The 25,902-nt window shown below is 33.4% G+C and overlaps 1 protein-coding gene and 1 pseudogene across 2 annotated transcripts in view; one reads left to right on the forward strand and one right to left on the reverse strand.

Annotated features, from left to right (window-relative positions):
• Positions 1–25,589, reverse strand: part of LOC118179955 (traB domain-containing protein) — a 78,219-nt gene extending 52,630 nt beyond the window's left edge. Inside the window, exons 1-3 of one of the 2 annotated variants that reach the window (XM_085817141.1) lie at positions 25,432–25,589; positions 8,373–8,901; positions 7,040–7,245 (exon numbers count right to left, since the gene is read on the reverse strand). In XM_085817141.1, the coding sequence (XP_085673267.1) occupies positions 7,040–7,245; positions 8,373–8,808 (642 nt within the window). In that variant the 5' untranslated portion in view covers positions 8,809–8,901; positions 25,432–25,589. Of the gene's footprint in view, positions 1–7,039; positions 7,249–8,372; positions 8,902–25,431 lie in introns of both variants that reach the window. The other variant, XM_035349112.2, reaches the window with a different exon arrangement.
• On the forward strand, positions 2,693–3,452 carry LOC146997254 (uncharacterized; annotated as a pseudogene).
• Positions 25,590–25,902: the final 313 nt, after the last annotated feature.

A 25,902-nucleotide genomic window follows, 5' to 3' on the forward strand; every position in this document is an offset into this window, starting at 1 on the left:
CCCATTGATCATAACAACAGACCAAGGTTCTCAAATGAGATCCGCAATTTTTGCAAAATTTACGCGCATTTTGGGTACAAACAGAATCACAACAACAGCCTATCATCCAATGTCCAACGGCATTGTTGAACGATTTCATCGACATTTAAAATCTTCTTTCTCTTAAGGCTCATTAGACCAATAACTGGACTGAAACACTACCAGTTGTTATGCTTGTTATTCGGACAGCCATAAAGGAGGATCTACAGTCATCGTGTGCTGAACTGGTACACAGCACAACTCTCAAGCTGCCTAGTGATATGATAACGTCATCTAAGATATCTCCGTATGACACTCAATTTATCACGAATCTTCGGCATACAATGCAACAATCAAATCCAATAGCAACATCTGCACATTGCCAAGAAAAGCGTTACGTAAGTGCTACCTTAAATTCGTGTACGCATGTATACTTACATGTTGATCGAGTAAAGCCACCTCTGTGCCAACCATATACAGGTCCTCATGAAGTTCTTTCTAGAACGGACAAAACTTTCACAATTGATATTAATGGTCTGAAATCTACTGTGTCTATAGACTTGGTGAAACCAGCTTATTTGCTCTCGGACTCTAATTTTCCTGAACTGAAAACAAATACAGACTTAAAGACAGTTCAGCAGAATAAATCTGCAAACAAACTCTCCAAGACACAAACTGTCACCAGATCAGGAAGACATGTTCAGTTCTCTAAGAAACTTGCTTCTTACATAACAATTTAACCCCCCCTTTTTTTTAAATTCATATCGTAACATATTTTTTGTTATTTCATGTTTATTATATGTGTCATTACCTTGTTATATATTGAATTGCATTTTGATCTTTTCTAATTTTATATTCTAATTTTGTAATTATGAAAAAATACCCGACAGTACGGATCCTCCGAGATATTTTCATAACCTGATGTCGTTCCTTTGAATGGGCATCAAAGGAACTGGGGGAAACTCTGTGGTGATGGCGATAAGAAGCGCGCCTTGCACCCTCCGATAAATGTGCAACCCTAGAGGAGAAGTTTCTTACGAGTAGCAAGCAGAGCGAGACGGGCCGGCTGTCGGGGAGTGTGCGTGAAGTTCCGAAATAAAGCTTAATTTTTATTGTGCACTATGTCTAGTTAATATTTATATTAATGCAGTAATAACATAATCTGTGATATGGAATGTGAGGATTGGTGGTAAAACATATAGGTAACAACATGATAGGAATCACTTTAAGATATTTGCAATGTCCCCAAACCCTTGTTCTTTTAAATATTTTTCAAGCAAAGAAATAAAAAATAATCGGCAGGGGCCAGATCTGGTGAATATGGTTAAGAGTGATGAGCACAACAACCCCCATATATGCCAGGAACTGCTGCATGTTACGGCAGTATGGAGGCATGCATTATCATGCAGCAGACACAAAAATCCATTTTCAGTGTACACGATTCACACATGTCTGATCCTTTCATGAGGGCAATCCAAGACATTAGAAGGTAATCAGCCTAGTCTTGAGAAGTGACTTAGTATCTAACCTTTTGAGATTTTGTTGACTCTAGTCTGTGCTATTCCATGCTTTGCTTCTTGAATTCTTGGATGTATTTCAGAAACCACGACTCATTGCGAGTAATGATCCATACAGAAAAGGTGAGGTCACTATCACACCTTAATAATAAAATCTCTGAATATCTCTATCCTGTCTTGTTTCTGATTAGGAATCGAGTCATGAAGCACTAACTGTGCATACAGTTTATATTTATTGAACTTTATGATTACAATTACATAAGCAGTCCTCCATGGCACTAACACGACACCCCAACATTCAAATTTTTAATCTTCGGTCAAGAGATGAAAAATACTATATTTCTGTTAGTGCAAGACATCATGGGCCTATCTAGCTATTATACAGCTTTCACACTGTTTCTGATCATCACAGGCTCACTTCCATTACTTGTACAGACACTTTTCTGATAAAATATTCTTTCCATACACCTGGCAGGGCATGTCATGACATTCCCTTGGCATTCTCCCAAGTTTGAAACAGAATTCCATGTTTGTGCACTGCTGCATTTTATTTGTAATGTCACTGCACTACACCTTATTTCCACAATGCATACACAGAATTTGCACATCTGAACAACCTAACAGCCTTTCAAACAATGAAAAACTTAACAAAACCTGACTGTTAATCAGTAGTACCAACTATACCATATAACAGCAATTCATTCACTGTATTTATTGATCACAGGAGGTACATCTAACAATTAATTTGTGTTAGCTTTTTCAAAAAAAACTTTTTTGATGTGTTTATTAACAGACTTCGTTAAATAAAACAATGTAATGTAAACCTGCATACTTCTGTAGCCAATCAGAAAGAGGCACAACAACATCTGTCCTGTTATGTCACAACTTCTGTCTCACCTCACAGCCTCTGTTTGGCCAGTGCCGTTGGAGTACAGAGATCGCTACACAATGCTCCTGGTACAAATCTTATTCCGTGTGTATAATAAAATATATTTATATATTGAATGCTGTTTCATTCAATTATGGAATCAGATCAACTAATATACCACCTTCAATAGCAACCACCCCTCAATGGCGACTTTCGGACGAAAACTCCTTTACAGTAACGGATATTTCTGGTTTTGATTCTTCCCGCTGGCGCGTGTTCCACCTGAAAAATGGCCGAATCTGAAACTTCTGCTGTGGTGATTCCACCTTTTATTCAAGTTGATCCATCTCTTTGGTTTCACATGTTGGAATCTACTTTTGAACTAGCTGCTCCCAAACCGATAACAGGGCAAAAGACAAAATTCAACTACTTCATAGCTCACTTGCCAGCTAATATTGCAACTGTTGTTTGTGATGTCATCATTCAGCCTGATAAAGTCAACCCATAAGGTGGAATGAAGTCAAAAGTTATAGAAAGATGTTCGGAATCCAAGACTCAAGAGATTCGTCGGATGCTAGCTGGCGAAAGCCTCGGAGATAGAAAACCTAGCAAACTTCCCCACATCCTGAAACATTGTGCAGAAAATCACAACAACGATTCATTCAAGATGATTCACTTTTATTTTAACTCTTTAATCAAGTGATACCTGTTCCTGTTCAAACTATTTTAGCTTCCATCTCTCCTATTACTTCAGATAAAGCTGTGGAGGTAGATGATCGAATTTTAGCTATCAACAACACCAATATATCCGCCATCGTCTCTAACAACGAATCTTCTTCAGCTCAACTCCGTGAACAAATCAAAGCTCTTTGAAAAAAAGTGTCCGAACTTCGTCGTTCCAGAAGTTCATCTCCTACTAGTTTTGCTGGCCGCAAACATTCCAAATCGCATAACAAAAATTTGTGTTGGTATCATCGGAAATTTAGGGATAGTGCAAAAAAAAATGTGTTTCTCCGTGTTCCTATATGGGAAATTTGAAAACAGAGTAGAGGCGACCGACTCTTCCCATCCTCATAAATCGCATCGCCTTTTCATTAGTGACCGATCAACAGGTAGGTGTTTTCTAGTGATGCCAGTTTAATTGTTGCAAATATATATGAACTGCAAGCACCAGTACTTCAAACTTTTCATGCTGCTAATGGTTCACCCATTAATGTTTATGATCACAAAACAATAACTGTTAATTTTGGTTTAAGACACAATTTTACTTTCTCTTTTTATATTTGCAATGTTACATGCTCAATCATAGGTGCAGATTTTTTATATTAATTTAACTTATCTCCTGATTTACGTAACAAGCGTCTAATTGATTTAACAACAAATTTTAAAGTACCTACCAAATTAAATACTTGTAATATTTTTTCTGTAAAATCTTCTTGTGTTGATAATGTATTTGGTAAAATATTGTTACAATATCCTGATATTACTAAATTACCAGATCCCAATCAACCTGTGAAGCACAATACTGTGTATTATATAAATACTAAAGGTCCTCCAGTTGCTGTTGAACCTAGACGGTTAGCTTCTGACTGCCTCAAAATCGCAAAAGCTGAATTTCAGCGCATGATTCAATTGGGTCATATGAGACCTTCAAAAAGCCTCTATTCATCGGCCTCGCACATGGTGTCAAAGAAAGGGTCTGTTGAGTGGAAACCTGTTGGCGACTATCTATCTCTTAATGCACAGACAGTTAAAGAAAAATATCCTATTCCTTGCATAGCTGATTTTACCTCAGAATTGTATGGTAAACAAATGTTCAGTCACAATCTCGTAAAAGCGTATCACCAAATTCCCATAAATCCAGATGATGTACATAAAACAGCTATATGTACTCCTTTTGGTTTGTTTGAAAGTTTGAGAATGCAGTTTGGTCTTTGTAATGCTTCCTCAACCTTTCAACAATTTATCGATGAAGTCACTAGAGATTTGCCTTTTGTTTATGCATTTATTGATGATATACTTGTAGCTTCTAATAATGAAGAAGAACACTTATATTTACAACATTTAAACCTGCTATTTTCTTAACCTCAGGAATATGGTTTATGTATAAATGTAGAAAAATGCAAATCTGGTCAAACTACCATAGATTTCCTAGGATTTAAGTTATCTGGTAAAGAAATTGAACCCCTCCCTGATCGTGTTAAATGCATCCTATATTTTCCTCAGCCCGAGTCTCACACAATTACGCGATTCTTAGGTTTATTTAATTTTTATAGACATTGTATTCCCAAAGCTGCTCATATTCTAGCACCCTTAGTCAAATTCCTTGAAGGCCACACAAATAAAGAGACATCCTCGTTCCACAACTTCTACTGAGCAATTACAATGGGATGATGAAACAACACTCGCCTTCAAAGCATCTAAGGAAGCTATCGCTAAAGCATGCCTGCTACGGCATCCCATGTCCGGTGCACAGTCTATGGGTCGATGCGTCTGATGTAGCACTTGGCAGCCCACTCATGCAAATTGTTAAACAACAATGGGAACCTATAGTTTTCTATGCAGCTAAACTAAGTAAATCTCAAAGGAAATGGTCCACTTATGACCGTGAACTCTATGCTATGTATTCTTCATTAAAAAAATTCAGGCACATGCTTAAAGGGAGAAATTTTATCATTTATACCGATTAAAAACCACTTAAATTTAGATTCAAACAATATCCTGATAGATGCAGTCCTCGGCAGTTATGACATTTGGATTTTACTTTATCTCCCAGTTTACTACTCATACTGAATAAACTAAAGGCTCTGATAACATTGTCGCCGATGCACTTTCCCGAATTGAGATAGATGATATTTCCTGTACTGTGATCGATTTTCAAAAATTCGCTGCTGCACAATCAAACGATGAAGAACTTCAACAACTCTTAGCATCAAATACATCCTCTCTAAAATTAGAGAAACATTATTTTCCTCTCGAGGATATTAATCTGTATTGTGACAAGTCACAAAAACTTCTCCATCCTTTTGTTCCCCAGTTTATGAGATTAACAGTTTTCAAAACTTTACATTTTTCCTCTCATCCAGGTATCTCAGCCTCCATCGATTTCATCGCTAAACTTTTTGGATGGCCAGGCATGAGAAAAAAAATAAAATCTTTTGTGCGGAGCTGTGGTCAGTGTCAATGAGCTAAAATCTTAAAACACACCAAATCTTCTATCGGCACACTTGCTGAACCTGATGCTCATTTTGCACATATAGATTTTATAGGCTCTCCATCTGACGGAAAACAGTTTTGCATGACTATCATAGACCGGTTCACAAGATGGCCGGAAGTTATTCCAACAATATGACTGCAGAAACAGCTGCTCGTGCTTTAGTACATGGCTGGATATCAAGATTTGGATGCCCAGTTACAATTACATGTGACCAGGGTAAAAATTTTGAATCTAATCTTTTTAGAGAACTTACCTGCACACTTGGGTGTAACAGGATTCGAACCTCTGCATACCACTTATAGTCAAATGGAATTATCAAACGCTTCCATCAGCATCTCAAAACAACCCTTAAAGCACATAATACCGCACAATGGACTGAAACTCTTTCACTTGTCCTCTTAGGCATACGCTCAGCTAATACGGATGATGTCAAAGCAACTTCTGTTCAACTTGTCTATGGCACAACATTAAGATTACCTTCCGATGTAGTAACGAGTGATGCCATAAACCAGACCTTAAATTCTGCATATGTAAACAGTTTACTTCAATTAATGAGATCTTTAAATCCTATTTCTACTGCCCTACATGGTAGTCCTAAAATTTTCCTCAACCCCTCATTAAAAACTCGTTCTCACATATTTTTAAGATCTGATAAAGTTAATCTTCTGACACCACCTTATACTGGACCTTATTTAGTCTTTGACAGAAATGATAAGAATTTTATTATTGATGTAAATGGCAAACGTACTACAGTTTCAAATGACCGCGTAAAACCTGCTTACCTCCTGCCAGATGACATTACTCATACCTCATCTTTACCTCCAGTTTCAGTTCCATCCCCACTATGCTTTAATAAAACATCTACCACTAAATGTGGGCATAAAGTCCGATTTTCAAAGCATTTAGTCACAGACTACATTCCTTGAGTAGAAACCTGTACTATAACATTTTGTATTATGCATATGTTACTACTGTATCTATACCACGTACAGTATATTTTTATTATAGTGTACTTCATATTCTATATTGCACTATACATCATCATTTTCTGTATATATTGTATATATTTATTGTAATTTGTAATCGTGACTTCGTCACTAAGGGCACACTCTGTAGCCAATCAGCAAGAGGCACAACAACTTCTGTCCCACCTCACAGCCTCTGTTTGGCCGGCACCGTTGGAGTAAAAAGATCGCTACGCAATGCTCCCGGTATGAGTCTTATTCCGTGTGTACAATAAAATATATTTATATATTGAATGCTGTTTCATTCAATTATGGAGTCAGATCAACTAATATACCACCTTTAATAGCAACCACCCCTCACTTCAAGGGTCAATAATATCTTTGTTTACTTTTAGAAATTTCATTATATATCCTTAATTCACATACATAAAATATATATATATATATAACTGACCTTAGCAACATCTTCTTGACTTTCCAAACTAAAATGAGCCGTACCAACAAGAAATACTTTGGAACCATAGTTGGTATCAAGAACAGTTACAGTTTCTGGTAGACTCAGTGCAGGATTACTAGGACGAAGCTTCCATTTTATAGCTGAAGGATATGTCTCATCAGGTTCTTCTTCAGTATCTGATTCTTCTCCACTTTCACTGTATTCTTCTGGGGAAGCACAAACAATGGTCAGAAGAAAAAATATTAAAAATCAGATTAGAAAAAGACTTCTTGAAAATATTCATAAAACAGAATGTACGACAAGTAAGAAAATAACCTATAGAATACTAATCACAGAAGGTTATTAACACATTTAATACTTCCAGAAGAATATTTTCATAAAATTCAATAGTTTTCAGAAATATTTAAGCTTAGACAATTTTATGAATTTTAAATAATTATAACTTTTTATTTAACTCATGCTCTTCATTATAACAACTTACATAAAATAAAAGTGGCCAAAAATAAACCTGCGTTTGAATATTTACTTTAAAAAATATCACATAACAATAAATATTTCAATATTTCATATATACAGTTTTACAACAAATTATTAAACTTTTTTACTTGCAATAAACATTTATTCATTACACCTGATTTTCAGTTTTGTCACTTCACATAAATCAGAAAACTGGTAAATTAACTGCAGCTCACAATATAAAAACTTACAAGTACGAAATGGATTATGACAGCATTTCTTGTTTTAACTGAACAATTAACAGCAAATAATACTAAAATATAATTTGTCTACTCTCAAAAGAATCATACAGTTGAATGAAAAGTCCCTTAGAAATGCCTAACATATACTGAGGAGCCAAAATATTATGACCATCCCCACATTTTAGAATAAACTCATTTGGACGATGTTGAGGGCACATGATTAAGTGGGAATGGTATTTAACTGCCCACTTAATCATGTGCCCTCAACATGTGCCTTCAATGGTGAAGGTAAGGAGTTATTACTGCCAACAAATGCAATTCAGACCGGTTTATTTAAAACATAGGCTTGATAAGAATGGACTGTTATGTTTGCATTAATTTATATTTGGGAAAAGATATATGAAAATAGTCACTGCATATATCTGTTCACTGAATGGAGATTAAAAAACAGTGAAACAAATGCTTCTAATTTATTATCCTTCAAGAAATTATAATTTAGTCTTGAATTTTACCTTAATAGGTATATATGTTCAGTGCTAATCATTCAAATTAACCAAAATAATATACATATTTTAATATTTTAGACTGCACTTTAGAATATGTATGGAAAGGGGACAACTGTTATAACTTACCAGAAGAACATGAACCATTAACCTCTTCAGTACTTAACTTATTACCATTCACTGTCTCTGTTGATTCTGAAGATTTCTCTGCACCATTTGATTTACTGTCTCCATCTACACTCCTATTCCTGGAAGGTGAATCAATATTCAATTGGCTATCTTCCGCATCTTCAAAGCTGTCACTAGGAGACAGTTCACACGAATTTGAGTCTGTAGAACACTTACTTTCCAACGAAGTACTTTCTGTGATAATGGCATGAGAAGTTTCAGGTAATGAATTCTCATTTCCATTCACAGTTTTATGAAGAAAAGTAGAAGGATTGTTGTTTGATACATCATTTGAATCTTGTTTGCCTTTTGAAAGCACTTCAGCATATGTTGTGTTACACGTTGAGTTACGAGTTTGTTGACTTAAATCAATAGAATTCTCTACATTGGATTCCATTATCAAAGGAATAAAATCATTGACACTTCGACTAGTGAAATAATTTGATATCCTGTTACCTGGACTTCTACAGCAAAAATTTAAACAAGTAACCTAAAAAATAAAAACAAAACATATAAGTAACTGGCTTTAAATTAAATGGGAAAATTAAAAATAAAGTTTCTTAGTAATTAAAATATTTTTATGAATACTTTAGCTAATACTCAAGGTTACAAATTAATATAAGTAATAAGCTCATATTTTCAAGCCTTTCATTGGCACTAGAACATTAATATGAACATCAATAAATATCAGAAATTTGCCAAAATCACATTGCTGCTTTAGAAAGTTTATACACATACATTCCATGTATTTTCAGGAAGAATTTTCATATTAGATAACTACAGGAGAATTTTTTATATCCTAGAAGAGCAAAGTTATATTTCATGCTTCAGATATCAGAACAGAAAAATGTAGTTCTATTTATCACTTTAATAAATCTACAAAGCAATTATTACTACTGAGTGTAAAAGAACTGTCATATCTTTTTTACTTATACAACAAAAGTTTCCAAAATAATTAACTATAAAAGACAGTTTTTAAACATACGCTGCTGGACATCCAAATTGCAGTACCATGAAGAATAAAATATACTAAGTCATATTTAATTAACCAAAAAAAAAATAAGAGGTACATAGAAGAATTTATTAAAACAATGAGGGTCTTTCAACTTGAATAACATGAAAAAATCAGTATATTGCACAGCTGCCATGAGAAAAGACAAATCAGGATACACCCTGGCATTGAAAGAAAAATGCTTTGAGCACATCATGCTGGTAACAAACCTTGGTTTGTCATGCGACAGTTCTCGGCACTGAAAAAAATTCAGTACATTTCTGTTATCAGGACTATATTCAGAAATGTAACTATGTATTCATGTATGTAGGTACATGTGATATTTTGATTTGACTAAAAAAGTTGCAGCGGATTGGCATCAGAGAAGCTTAACTGCGTAGTTGGAAATATGGTACTTGAATACAGACATGGCTTCTCGGAACCATAATTTTATTCCATGATGCACATCAAATTATTTTTTCATAGACAAGATTTAGATCATGACTGAATACAATAATTTTTATGTACACAGGTTTTACATAAAGAATGGAGGACAACTGAGCATAGCACCACAGAGGTTTTGCAGGGCAGAAGAAGTTAAGAAAAAGGTATAGAATGACGTAATTGCTGGCCCAGCAGGACCTGCAGCAGCGGGGTTGCCAAAAATTTTAGTAGTTTTTATATTTTTTTAAGTTATAATAATTTTACAATTACCAAATATTTTTACACCATGTATCTGAAAATAGATAAAGATAAGACAATACAGACAAAGAAAAAAAAAAAAGTGTCGACGTATTCTTTTTATAATGTAAATGTTCATTTTCCTTGCTTTGCACGTGTCGCTGTCATTTCGTCTGCTACTTATTTAAAGCTTTAACATGTTATATGTCTTAAAATTAGAAATTAAAGTTAATGACCTAAACTGCAATAGTATACTACAGTAAAAGTGAAAAAATTGACAGTTTCACTCATGCGTGTGTCGGATTTGAGCAATAATTATGGGGTCCCACAAAATTTTCGTAAATACTATTATGGGGTCCTGGGGGTCACGAAAAAAACTCAGTGATAAAAAGGGGTCGCGACTGAAAAAAGTTTTAAGAAACCCTGCAATTAACAATCTATTTTAATTAGTCACTTTCTTTTTGCATTTGTTTAAATAATATGGTTAAGTTTATCGCCATTATCCAATTTTACTCAATGGGTTTAAATGATTGAAATAAAACATGACAACAAGCTTTATAAAATAAATCATAGCAATGATGTGCATAATATATAACATGCCAAGCAGGTACATAAATGCCAAGTACAATCTAAATAAAATAAAATACATCAATGGCCATGTGTGAAACAAGTAGCTAGCAGCTTTGAAACAAAAATATTTCAAGGTGCCAGACATGGTTTTCCAGCCAAGTGGTTCAAACAGCTAATTGCTCTTTCTTTTTATAAATCTTTAAAGTGCATTTACTGGTATCAAGATTTACATATGCATGGGCAGTAGTGTAGTTTAATGACATCATGAAATTATTTAACCATCATCCAGGAAAATAACTTTTAAACCTAATTGATTGACTTCAATGAGTTTTACATTCATTTAATAAATTCTAAGAAATTTATTAAACATTTAACAGTGTTATAAGAAATTTCTTTTAGATAAATGGTAAAAGTAAACGGTGTTTTCAACAACATAACATGTGAATGAAGTTCAACAGATACATATGCATCTCTAAATATCAAATAGATAGTAAAAAGTATAATAATATATATCTGAACTATGCTTCTTCATATGTAAATTAACATAGATCAGGAAACTGCTTCATTCATATATGCTGATATATTTTCAATGTATTTAAATGATAGTTTAAAACTATAGAGAAAATTGTTGGAAAATATAGCTTATTGTAAACCTTTTACTGCATCATCTCTCCTTCTTGAAATGTTTATTTAGTTTAGTTCTTATTTTAATGTAATATAGTAGTTACTTCTACTTCTTTTTCTTGCTGCCACTATTTGCATTGAGAACGGACTGTTTCAACCTAATTGAGATGCAAAAATGAAACGTGATGTTACGTCATCTGAAAAACCGATTCGTGCCGAGAGCTGATTGGTTGCCGTGAGATGACGTCATTCCTACTTCTGCTATAAGTATCTCGCGTCGCTCTGGCTCAACCCTTCTAGTTCCCGCTTTCCTGGCACTTGAGTGAGCGGTTTCCAGCCCCTTCAGAAGGATGCATGCAGTCCGGTGAATAAAGTTCCTTGCTTCCTGTTTGCGGGATGGCTGTTCCTGAATAAAGTTCCTTTGTGCCTGTCTGCGGGATGATTGTTTCAGAATGATTTCCTTGGTTCATATCCATAAGATGGTTGTTCCAGAATAAAGTTCCTTGGTTCTAGAGGCTACCATGTGAGTGACTGCCGTGGGCGGCATCCATGTTCTTCAATGAAGGCGGCATTTAAAATACGTGAGCGGCGATTCCTCGTGCAAACGGAGTTAAGCCGGTTTTAAGTGCTTCAAGAACTTCATTTAAATTTTCAGGTGTTTTCTCAACCATTGATCATGGACGTTTTGAATGTGTAGCCAACTTCATTTTTAGGCCACATAATTAATGTTTAGGACATTTTTGTTTGTATTGAATGCCAGTGTTTTGGAGACCAGTTAAAAATATTTGATGAATGATGGTTATATTATATTTTTCCTAAGACTCTGATATTGTTGAAATTTATTTTCTGTGTCTTTATTCTTTATTATATTGTTAATAAATTGGTTAAGTTCAAAACCTTTTATTGTCTTCAATGTCTGCACAACATGATATCTCAGGGAGCTTTTACTGCTACTACTGCTAAATGTTTAATTTTTTTCAAATTTTAAACTTTGCTTTAGCATCATTTTGGTTATGGGCCCAGCCCCTGAGTTATTTTTAGTGCAGGCTTTTGAAGTTTAAAGTTAATTTAGGACTTAAGAGATTGCGGGGCGGTTTTTGTTAAAATTCAAATATGGCTACTGATAGTGTCATGCATAATATTGCTAAACTTGAGGCATGTAATTACTTTACATGGTCCAAAGATATGAAATTTGTTTTAAATGAAAAAAATGCATGGCTTTTGGTTAAAGGTATTGAAAAATGTCCTGATTTAAATGATGTTAAGGGTATTACAAAAGAAATTATTGCCAACTATCAAAATAGAAGTCGATTGGCATTATCGTTAATTTATATGAATGTAAGCCCTGAATAGAGAAGCTTGATAAGTGAAATTGATGACCCTGTAGTGGCATGGAATACGCTTGCCAAATACTTCCAGCAAGATTATCGGTCAAGATATATGTCCCTGTTTTCAGAGTTCTTAAATTGTAAAATTAAGCCAAATGAAAGTATTAATTTCTTTTCTTCTAGATTAAAACGTGTAACTGAACAGTTAGCTGATATTAATCAGGCTGTAAGAGACATATATATATGTTTTCAGTTTCTTAGGTTCCTTCCAGATAAATTTGATCAAGTAGTTCAGAATGTTTTGAGGTGGCCAGATGAAAAGTTCATTTTTAAAAATGTTGAACTTGAAATACTAGCAGAGGAAACCCATATTTGAATTTTAACTTAAGAGAGAGAGAGAGAGGGAAAACTCCAATAAGACTATAGAAGTTCAAAGTACTCACTGTGAACCCAAATTTAAGCAGATTAAAGGGCTCAAGTGTTATAAATGTGGCCGTCCAGGTCATATTCAAAAATACTGTAGAATGAAAGGTAATTTTTCCAGATCACCCTCACCTGCTTCTTTTGTTTCCTCAGCTGTATCTAGTAGTAATAAAACATCTCCTAAGTGTAAGAATAAATCCAAGTTGAGTAAAGGTAAAAATAATTCCCATGCTCAGTCTCATTTTATAGCTCAAGCTAATGTTAACAATTTGGAGGAAAATGATGATAGTTGGATATTTGATACTGCTGCTTCTCATCACTTTTGTAAAAATCGTGAATTGTTTGATACTTTTTCTCCTGTGAAAAATGAGAATATGCTAGTAGCTATTGATGAGGTAACTTTTCCAATTCATGGGAAGGGTACTGTTAAAATGAAATTTGGGGATACGGTTATTTTGCTTAAAGATGTGTTATACTCACCTGAACTGAGACGAAATTTAATATCTGGACCTAGGGTGGATATCAATGGAGCAAGATTTTATTGTAAAAATGGGCAAATTAAAGTTACTGATGATGAAAATGAAACTTTGTACAAAGCTAAGTTGATAGGAAGTAACATGTATTCCCGAAAATAGTCAAAAAGGGGGGCAAATCTGTAAAATTTGAGGCATCCACAGTTCAGCATAATAATAGTGAATTATGGCATGGTCGGTTTGGTCATATAAATTATGGTGCTATTGTCGGGACTAGTAAGAGACATTCAGTTCAAGGTCTTCCTGTGTTAAAGAACTCACCTAATTTGTTTTGTGAACATCGCCAAATCAATAAGCAAAGACGAATCTCCTATAGACCCTTAGAAGGTATTCAAGTAAAGAGGCCGCTTGAAAGGGTTTTTTCTTATGTATGGGGACCTGTTAGCATTCCAGGTAGGAATAGTGAACGTTATTTCGTTTCCTTTATTGACGAATATTCTCGTTACGTGGTAGTGTACCCCATTGTGGAGAAAATTCAGGTGTTTGAAGTATTTGAAAGGCATATAGCATGTGCGGAAAGATCTTTGAACCTTAAGTTGAAATACTTTAGGACTGACAATGGGCGAGAATATGATAATGATCAATTCAGGTCATATTGTAATAAAAATGGTGTAAAGCACGAATTTACAAATGTATATACTCCAGAACAGAATGGAGTTTGTGAGAGATTTAATCAGACAGCTCTCAACAATGTACGTGCAATCTTACATGATAGTGGAATGAGTTCCGAATTTTGGTCAGATGCAGTAATGTATTTTGCATATTCATTTAATAGAATCTGTCATGAGGGCCAAGATAGAACCCCATTTGAATTATACACTAAGCGGAAACCATCAGTACGTCATCTTAAGGCATTTGGAACGATTGCCTATGTGGGAATTCCAAAGGCTAAAAGAAATTCTAAACTTGATCCAAAGGCAACGAAGGGCCGATTGATTGGGTACAGTGTACGAACAAAAGGGTACAAGATTTGGTTGGAAAATGAGCAAAAGGTAGTAGAAACCCTAAATGCTACTTTTAAAGAGTCAATTGGAATGCAGAAAAGTGGCAGTGGAGCTGTACTGGACACCCTTCCTGATTTGGAATCTGAAGAAAGGGTAGAGTTCCAATCTACTGATACTCCAGTTGGCTATTTTCCTGAAATAGAGGAAAGAACCGATACCAATGTACCTTCTTCTACAATTGGCACTGACACTCAATCTACATTGAGACAAGTAACTTGGCTTCGTAAACTTGTTCCAAGGCCAGATGGCACTCGTACGGATGTGTATTATTTTGAGAGGGGGTGTAATCAAAGACTACGATCGCTAAATGATGTAGAAAGGTATTGCACTGAACATAATATTCAGTATGATCCTACCTTGTTTGATTTCAAGGGAAGCAACACTTATAGTGGTGAAATCGACCCAACTGGTACTCCTTCAACGTCATATACCCAAGATAGCTGACTAGAGGTTTCAATCCAAACACTTATAACCAGGCAATGAAATCCACAGAAAAGCTTACATGGATAGAGGCAATGGAAGAGGAAATGGCCAACAAGCGAAAGCATAAGGTATGGCATCTTGTTTCACTTCTTAAAGACAAGACTCCACTAGGTTGCAGGTGGATTTTCAACATTAAATGTGACGAATTTGGAAACATTGTTCGTTTTAAAGCTCAGGCTCAGGGTTATCGGCAAATTAAATAGGATACCTATGATGAAACCTACTCTCCTGTAGTCAACTTTTCAGTAATAAGGCTCTTTTTCTCCCTTTTAGTTGCACACCTTGGATGGGCAAATATACAATGCGACGTAAAAAGTGCCTATCTCTACGCTCCTTTATCAGAGGAAATTTACATGTCCCAACCTCAGGGTTTTGTAGAGCGAGATAAAGAAGCTTTTGTGTGTTCTTTAGATAGAGCCTTGTATGGTTTGCATCAGAGTGGGCGATTATGGTACTACGAGTTAGATAGAACACTATGTAACCTAGGGTTTATCAAGTATGAGTGGTGTAATTGTGTCTATCGTTTTAAAGATTTTGTCATTCTGTTGGTTTATGTTGATGATATAGTTGTGTTTGGGAAAAGTGAAGTTCAGGCCAAAAGGATATTAAAAGTCCCGAGTTCACATTTTGATTTAAAAATTTTAGGTAAAACAAGAAAGCTTCTGGGTGTGGAGTTTGAATATGAGAACAATAGTGTTTTAACTCATCAGCAATTATATATAGAAGACATAGTTGATCGATTTAAGTCTTTTAAAATACAAATTACTTCCCTTCCAATAGTTAAAGGTGTGAAATACTCAAAGTCCCAGTACACAAGAAGAAACGACTGAAATGATGAATTATCCTTATAGAAATGTTTTGGGATGTCTCTCGTTTCTTTGCAATCGTACTCATCCGGATATAGCTTATGCTGTTAATATATTTTCTCAGTTCCAAAGCAATCCTGGTAAGTTTCACTGGGAAGGATTACTTAAACTTTTAGGGTACGTTTCCAATACCAGACAGCACAAACTTAAACTGGTATGCAAGGAACTGAAGCACAATATATATTCAGATTCGGATTTTGCTTCAAGCAGGAATGATATGGTGTCTATTGGTGGACAAATAGCTTTGTTGGGAGAATCACCTGTATCTTGGCGTACATTTAAAGAAAGGGGAGTGAGTTTATCTACTATGGAGGCTGAATTTATCTCCATGACTGAATCAGCAAAAGAATTAGTTTGGTTTAGAAATATTTTGGATGAATGCATTCAGTTTAAAATTGCAAGTAACTATGTTTCAAGACCAATATTGTTTGCTGATAACATGGCTGCTATATGTTTTACAAAATCACCCATTGAAAACTCAAGAACAAAACATATAGACGTGAAACTATTTTTCATTCGTGATCTATTGAACAGGGAAATTTTTGATTTAAAATATGTTCCAAGTAAAGATAATCTGGCTGATCCCATGACAAAACCACTGACTAAGCATAATCTGATAAGATTTTGTGGAACAATTTTCTTATGAAATTTGTTTTTGTGTATTTAAATTAAGAGTTTTGTTTATTTGAAAATATTATGTTATAAGTCATATTATGATGGATATTAGGTAAATGTAAAACTGTATAGTGTAGAATGTTGTATGAATGACGAGGGCCCTGGGTATAAAAGTATTGAGTGTGTGATCATATATATGTCTTTGTATTGTTTTGTAACATGTTGGACTTTTTTACTATGATAAATTTTTGGATAATGGGATAAGATGGGCAGTAGTGTAGTTTAATGACATCATGAAATTATTTAACCATCATCCAGGAAAATAACTTTTAAACCTAATTGATTGACTTCAATGAGTTTTACATTCATTTAATAAATTCTAAGAAATTTATTAAACATTTAACAGTGTTATAAGAAATTTCTTTTAGATAAATGGTAAAAGTAAACGGTGTTTTCAACAACATAACATGTGAATGAAGTTCAACAGATACATATGCATCTCTAAATATCAAATAGATAGTAAAAAGTATAATAATATATATCTGAACTATGCTTCTTCATATGTAAATTAACATAGATCAGGAAACTGCTTCATTCATATATGCTGATATATTTTCAATGTATTTAAATGATAGTTTAAAACTATAGAGAAAATTGTTGGAAAATATAGCTTATTGTAAACCTTTTACTGCATCATCTCTCCTTCTTGAAATGTTTATTTAGTTTAGTTCTTATTTTAATGTAATATAGTAGTTACTTCTACTTCTTTTTCTTGCTGCCACTATTTGCATTGAGAACGGACTGTTTCAACCTAATTGAGATGCAAAAATGAAACGTGATGTTACGTCATCTGAAAAACCGATTCGTGCCGAGAGCTGATTGGTTGCCGTGAGATGACGTCATTCCTACTTCTGCTATAAGTATCTCGCGTCGCTCTGGCTCAACCCTTCTAGTTCCCGCTTTCCTGGCACTTGAGTGAGCGGTTTCCAGCCCCTTCAGAAGGATGCATGCAGTCCGGTGAATAAAGTTCCTTGGTTCCTGTTTGCGGGATGGCTGTTCCTGAATAAAGTTCCTTGGTGCCTGTCCGCGGGATGATTGTTTCGGAATGAGTTCCTTGGTTCATATCCATAAGATGGTTGTACCAGAATAAAGTTCCTTGGTTCCAGAGGCTACCATGTGAGTGACTGCCGTGGGCGGCATCCATGTTCTTCAATGAAGGCGGCATTTAAAATATGTGAGCGGCGTTTCCTCGTGCAAACGGAGTTAGGCCAGTTTTAAGTGCTTTCAAGAACTTCATTTAAATTTTCAGGTGTTTTCTCAACCATTGATCATGGACGTTTTGAATGTGTAGCCAACTTCATTTTTAGGCCGCATAATTAATGTTTAGGACATTTTTGTTTGTATTGAATGCCAGTGTTTTGGAGACCAGGTAAAAATATTTGATGAATGATGGTTATATTATATTTTTCCTAAGACTCTGATATTGTTGAAATTTATTTTCTGTGTTTTTATTCTTTATTATATTGTTAATAAATTGATTAAGTTCAAAACCTTTTATTGTCTTCAATGTCTGCACAACATGATATCTCAGGGAGCTTTTATTGCTACTACTGCTAAATGTTTAATTTTTTTCAAATTTTAAACTTTGCTTTAGCATCAAAAATCAATATTGTTTATGAAGAAATTTCGGTATTATTCGGTTTCGAGGGCCGTAAAAAAATTGCAGCGAAAATGTATGCGCAAAAGCGCCAAATCTAGCAAACGCGCCCATTTAAGAGCGTGCGAAATCTAGCGTATGGGCTGATTTCAGATTGCGTAAGTTTATATAGTTCTATATTTCTTAAGACGCCATTGAAATACTAGTTTAATTTTTAAATCCTTTTTTGATATCTTATAGATTTAACAATTTGAGAATTGCCCATGACGAAAAGTCGGCAATAGAATTTTGGGTAAAGTGCAGAATCACCCACTGCTTGACGCGTTTTTAAGAACTGCACATACTCGGTATCCATGTGCACATCGATCTATTTTCACTTAAAAAAATCCTAGAATTGCACAAAAATGGCACTGCACACACCCTTGACTTTATCTATGACATCGACCTATTTTCACTTAAAAAGTAAAAGAAAATTGACAAAAATCCAATTGTTTTTACTCTTGTAAAAAGAGGCAAACAAATAAGTGAGCGATTCTGCATTTTACCGAGAATATTTTCAAAGAAAAGGCATCATTCATTATAGAAAATTATGTTTGAACAACCAACGAGATGAAACTATGCTTTAGCGATAACTCGGTAGCGAAATAGTGATGCAGGCATTCATTCAGTTATGTTTAGCAATTTTTATATAAATTATAATAATGATCTGAAATAGTTATTCACTCCCATTCTGTCATGTTTAGCCTTTTTTATATCAATTACAATAATAAAAAAGTATTATATCAAATTAACCCTTCATCTAAATTAAAACATCAATCTTAAATAGTTATTTACTATTATACTTCCTTTCTTGCCGCAATTATTACGGTTGCCACAATTATTTTTGGCAGCATTGGCATCAACAATAGTTTGGCGATTTTTTACGGCCCTCGAAACCGAATAGTACCGAAATTTCTTATGAACTTCTGTTAGTGCTCAAATTTACTAAGGAGATGAATAATTGACATTTAACACTATTCATCATTAATATTAATCTTAATAACTCTTTTTTTAATTTACAAATTTATATTACAATCAAAAACTTGTAGTTAATAACCCAATTTTTAGAGAATACTTGAAATGTATAAATGGATATCTCAGACGGGCAGCATGTATAGAGAAATTTCTAGGAAAAAAAAATGTCTGCCTATTACATTTTCTTTAAGGTGGTTAAAGAACTGATATACAAAGGTACATATATATTATGCTAAATAAAACTATAATTAAATAATTATTCACTCAGATCTTTCACTGAATTACATTACATGTAAGACTATGAAAGGTAGGTACTGAAATTATTAAAATTAGGAAAAGTTGTTACTGAAATTTAAACATTTCCTTTCTTAAAGATGAAAATTACAACTTGATTATTTTCCAAGACAACTGAATTCCCATCATATAACTTATATAATTTCAACATTTTTTTTTTTAACATAGCATATTTAGTTAAGAAATTTGCATTCTGATCAATAACATAAATACCATTTTGAGCTATTTTTTCCCTCCTTAAAAAATAGTTAAAACATAGATGCATTTCTGTTATCAGAATCGGATTCAGAAATGTATGTACGTATGTAAGCATGCATGAATATATGCATTTATGTATATATGTATGAATGTATACATGTGGGTACTTCTCCGTAATCGGGATCATATTCAGAAATGTATATATGCATACAAGTGTGTATGCATATAGTATGTACATATATACAAGCATACACAAATACATAAATCCATCCATATGTGCATATATTTCTAAATCTGTGTAAAAGTATACAGTACAAAGTCCGTTATCCAGAATGATATATAATCCGGACCTCAATGGCACAATTTCTTTTTTGTATGTTTTACGCATGTGCGTTTAGCACAAAAAAACAAAGCAACTTAAACAACTTACATTGAAAGAAATGTTTAATAAAGTAAACAAATAAATAGTAAGCTTTTTTTCTTTTTTTTTTTTTTTGTAAATTTTGATACCCTTTAGATCATAATTTCTCTTAATGCACGTAATGCGTTTACGCATGCGCGTTTAATGTTACGAATGTGCATTTAATGTTTATGCATGCGCGTTTAGCGCAAAAAAACAAAGCAAACAACTTAAATTGAAAGACATGTTTAATAAAGTAAATAAATAAAGGTTGATCTTTACAATATGGTAACTTGGCGTTTTTTTGGCGACCAACTCTCCTACAGCAACCCTCTATTTTTTTCCCCCGCCGCCATTTTGTCTTCACGAAGTAAAGACGTTTCTTTTCTTTTTATCTACTGAACACTTCTTCCAAGAATCTACTAGCCGAATTACACTTATGCTAGAAATTTTATCTAACAAAACTGCTTAATCATGACAAATATTCACTGCAAAATTGGGAAAAAGTGCACAATACCATACTCCTTACGCGTTTTTCAAAATAACACATACACATAAACCATGTACACGCCGACTTATTTTTACTTAAAAAAACATCCCAGAATTGCACAAAAATGGCATTGCGCACACTCTTCACTATATCCATGTACACTGCTTTTTTCTCATAAATTAGAAAAATTTCACGAAAATACATGACAATTTTCTCAATCTTTAAACCCGGTAAAAAGAACATATATGAAATTACCTGATTGCGAAAAAGTATTTACCCTTTCCAAATATGAACATTTCCACATATAAAATAAATAAAATATCCAAAAACTTTTACCTCTAAATCATCTATTACATTATACACGTCACCAACGAATTCATACCGCAAGCATTACAAATACTTAGTATCAAATATTTAAATTATTTCCATGCACGTTTACTTCAACTTAAACGTGTACCAAATTCCTACAAACATAAAATTCACAAAATAACTATCATTTAATTAAAATATCACTAAACCATGTACACGTCGACTTATTTTTACTTAAAAAAGCATCCCAGAATTGCACAAAAATGGCATTGCGCACACTCTTCACTATATCCATTTACACTGCTTTTTTCTCATAAATTAGAAAAATTTCACGAAAATACATGACAATTTTCTCAATCTTTAAACCCGGTAAAAAGAACATATATGAAATTACCTGATTGCAAAAAAGTATTTACCCTTTCCAAATATGAACATTTCCACATATAAAATAAATAAAATATCCAAAAACCTTTACCTCTAAATCATCTATTACATTATACACGTCACCAACGAATTCATACCGCAAGCATTACAAATACTTAGTATCAAATATTTAAATTATTTCCATGCACGTTTACTTCAACTTAAACGTGTACCAAATTCCTACAAACATAAAATTCACAAAATAACTATCATTTAATTAAAATATCACTAAACCATGTACACGTCGACTTATTTTTACTTAAAAAAGCATCCCAGAATTGCACAAAAATGGCATTGCACACACTCTTCACTATATCCATGTACACTGCTTTTTTCTCATAAATTAGAAAAATTTCACGAAAATACATGACAATTTTCTCAATCTTTAAACCCGGTAAAAAGAACATATATGAAATTACCTGATTGCAAAAAAGTATTTACCCTTTCCAAATATGAACATTTCCACATATAAAATAAATAAAATATCCAAAAACCTTTACCTCTAAATCATCTATTACATTATACACGTCACCAACGAATTCATACCGCAAGCATTACAAATACTTAGTATCAAATATTTTAATTATTTCCATGCACGTTTACTTCAACTTAAACGTGTACCAAATTCCTACAAACATAAAATTCACAAAATAACTATCATTTAATTAAAATATCACTAAACCATGTACACGTCGACTTATTTTTACTTAAAAAAGCATCCCAGAATTGCACAAAAATGGCATTGCGCACACTCTTCACTATATCCATGTACACTGCTTTTTTCTCATAAATTAGAAAAATTTCACGAAAATACATGACAATTTTCTCAATCTTTAAACCCGGTAAAAAAAACATATATGAAATTACCTGATTGCAAAAAAGTATTTACCCTTTCCAAATATGAACATTTCCACATATAAAATAAATAAAATATCCAAAAACTTTTACCTCTAAATCATCTATTACATTATACACGTCACCAACGAATTCATACCGCAAGCATTACAAATACTTAGTATCAAATATTTAAATTATTTCCATGCACGTTTACTTCAACTTAAACGTATACCAAATTCTTACAAACATAAAATTCACAAAATAACTATCATTTAATTAAAATATCACTAAACCATGTACACGCCGACTTATTTTTACTTAAAAAAACATCCCAGAATTGCATAAAAATGGCATTGCGCACACTCTTCACTATATCCATGTACACTGCTTTTTTCTCATAAATTAGAAAAATTTCACGAAAATACATGACAATTTTCTCAATCTTTAAACCCGGTAAAAAGAACATATATGAAATTACCTGATCGCGAAAAAGTAATGAACATTTCCACATATAAAATAAATAAAATATCCAAAAACTTTTACCTCTAAATCATCTATTACATTATACACGTCACCAACGAATTCATACCGCAACCATTACAAATACTTAGTGTCAGATATTTAAATTATTTCCATGCACGTTTACTTCAACTAAAACGTATACGAAATTCCTACAAACATAAAATTCACAAAATAACTATCATTTAATTAAAATATAATTAAATTCAAAAACACTACTTAAAATATAAATGAGCACATACATTAAATTAATACATACATAAATACCCATTTCGAATTCACTTTAGTTACGGCCATGGGATCCAAAAATTCATGAACACTGTTTCACACAACACAGAATAAAGCCAAATACTAAATTTCCAGATTTTTTCCCGATTTCCCCCCCTTTTCCGATTAAAGAACCGTAATTCGTCCATTAATATCACGACATATCCCATGATCTCTGATTTCACTCACACAAAATAATGCATAATCGGAACTGAGTACTGCTCACATTATTACCAAAATGCCAGGTAGTAACCTTTATCGCCTCCAAAATGTCGCCAAACTACCAGTTACCATATTGTAAAGATCAACCTAAATAAATATTAAGCTTTTTTTGTAATTTTTGATACCCTTTAGATTATAATTTCTCTTCATGCACGTATTGCATTTACGCATGCGCGTTTAATGTTTACGCATGCGGGTTTAGCACAAAAAATGAAGCATAAAACTTGCATTCAAAGAAATGTTTAATAAAGTAAACAAATAAATATTAAGCTTTTTTTGTAAATTTTGATACCCTTTAGATCATAATTGCTCTTTATTTCATAAATTACTGTTTAATATTTTTAATTGTATAATTTCTGCATGCCATCTTACCAGATTTAAATTGATGATCTATAATCCGGAATCACTGAGGCCCGACGAGTCCGGATTACGGACTTTGTACTGTATTTATGGGTACCCCTAGACGAAAACTGCCGGTATATGGATACCGAGTTTGCGCAATTCTTTGACTTCTTATTTTGGCTTTGGGTAGTGATGATTTTAGCACCAAAAATCGGCGCTACGCAAAGACAAAATAACAAGAATCGCACAAACTCGGTATAAATGTACACATACAAAAAAAATCACAGAATTGCAGAAACTAGGCATTGCGCACTCCCTCAACTTTATCCATGTACACGTTGAGCTATTTTCACTTAGAAAAACATCAGCGAATTGCACAAACTTGGCACTGGATACTCCCTTGACTTTGTCCGTGTACACATTGATATATTTTCACTTAAAAAGTCAAACAAGCACCCAATTTTAGATAAAAGTATATTTACGGAACATTCAACTACTCAGGTTTCCATAAATGAAACAACAAACTTGGAGATAAACGAAACAAAATCATGGTGATAAATGAAACAACTTCACAATAATACAATAATATAATGATAGTTTCTAAGTTTTTCTCCAGGATTACAAATTTTATCAAAATCGAAATGTCATAAGGTGTTGTAGCTGAAAGTTGTAGTAAGAAAAAATATATATATAAATATTTACATGCAAATATATGTGTGTTTCCTATAGGCATCAAATAAAAATTTAATGAATAAAAGAAAGATAACAGGTTGTCATTATTCATACTCAAGTTTTGTCCCCACTCGGAAAGTTTTTGTAATTTGTTTAGTTTCAATTCAAAACTAATTTATTTAGTAATTAGTTCAATATATTAGAATTATTTGAAATAAATAAATACTTAATACTAATATCTTTACAGAGTGTAACCAACAGAAATTTCCTACAGTTACTAACTTTCAGATTTCAAACAGAAAACAAACATAAATTGGACTCTGTTTTCCTTTGTGTTATTAATGTTTATGTGTTTTGACAAATAATTAGTAAATAAACTTTTAAAGTTTTTTTTAATTCATTTGGACAAAACAAATAAATAAATAAAATAAATCAGCAAGTCAGCTACTTTCAGTCCCTCATACAGTTTGTGTTTGACACCATAAGGCATTAACATATAACACTTTTATGGGCAAATAAAAATAACAGAAAAATAAAAAAACCTTACTTAACGATTACACCAATAATTATTAAACAAATAACTTTGCAATAACACCAATATACAACCAGTAATTTTAATATGCCTGATGTGTGCAACGTGTAGACGAGCCACTTTCAGTTAGAAAGCCCTCCGTGAAGGCATCCTTCCCCTTCGGCAGAGGGCTTTACCAAATCAAATAAACCAAACCAAACCAAACCAAACCTGTATTATAGGTTAGGTTATTTAATTACGCCAAAGCCTCGAGGGCTATGTGCCTAAGGGGAGGGATGACTTTCTAAGGGAAACTGGCTCGTATACACGTTACACATCGGGAAAACCACGAAAACACTCATGTAGCCAGCCCGTTCGCGGGATTCGAACCTCGGACCGAACTACCAGTGCAAACCTGTATTATAATAACGAGAATTCAAATTCAGTTATAGAATAATTCAAAGTTATGATCCACTGTTTGTAATTTTCGATAAAAAGCAGAAATCGATTAATGTAATACTTTACATCGCACATATTCCAAGGTAGAAAACATATGTCCCGTTCAACCGACTAATATTTAGATCTGGTTAGCGTATTTCTGCATGGAATTTCCGAAATCATTATTTCTTATATTATATTTAGATGATACAAAATCTTCAAAACAATTAGTGTAATCTTACTCAATAAAGCTGAAGTAAAATTACAAATAACATAGAGAAAAAATTGCAAATAAATAACTGAGCATACCTTGAATTCTGACTTTTCTTAAAAATCTTATAAAAATGGAAAATTTTTGCATTCATTCGATCACCACATTATAGATGAAAATTCAGAATCATATGTTTAGTGCTCATAATATTACGTTTATCTTCAGCAGAAAACACTCTCGGAGACAGATGGACAGACACAGACAAAGTAGACAGATGTCTTTTGTTGCACCCGCTAAGTCTTTCAGCCCCGATGTGCGAAAAATCAAGCATAGGTGCGAAGGAAAGGTATATACAAAGGGGGCAATTTCGTATTTCAGAGGAGAGTAAAAAGGAACTTCGTATATTTTATACGAGTTCGAAAGGCTAGGAAGAAAATATGGGACAAAATAAAGTAAAAAATAAATCGCCTAAAAGTAATGGAGAGGAAAAAAATTTTTTTTTTTTATTTATAATTAAAAAAAAAAGGGGGGGGGGCTATAGAAAGAAAAGTAAAGGAAGTAAGAGAATT

The sequence above is a fragment of the Stegodyphus dumicola genome, chromosome 5, assembly GCF_044657685.1.
Source record: "Stegodyphus dumicola isolate Sdum_Otavi_A_Nest chromosome 5, ASM4465768v1".
Taxonomy (NCBI): Eukaryota; Metazoa; Arthropoda; class Arachnida; order Araneae; family Eresidae; genus Stegodyphus; species Stegodyphus dumicola.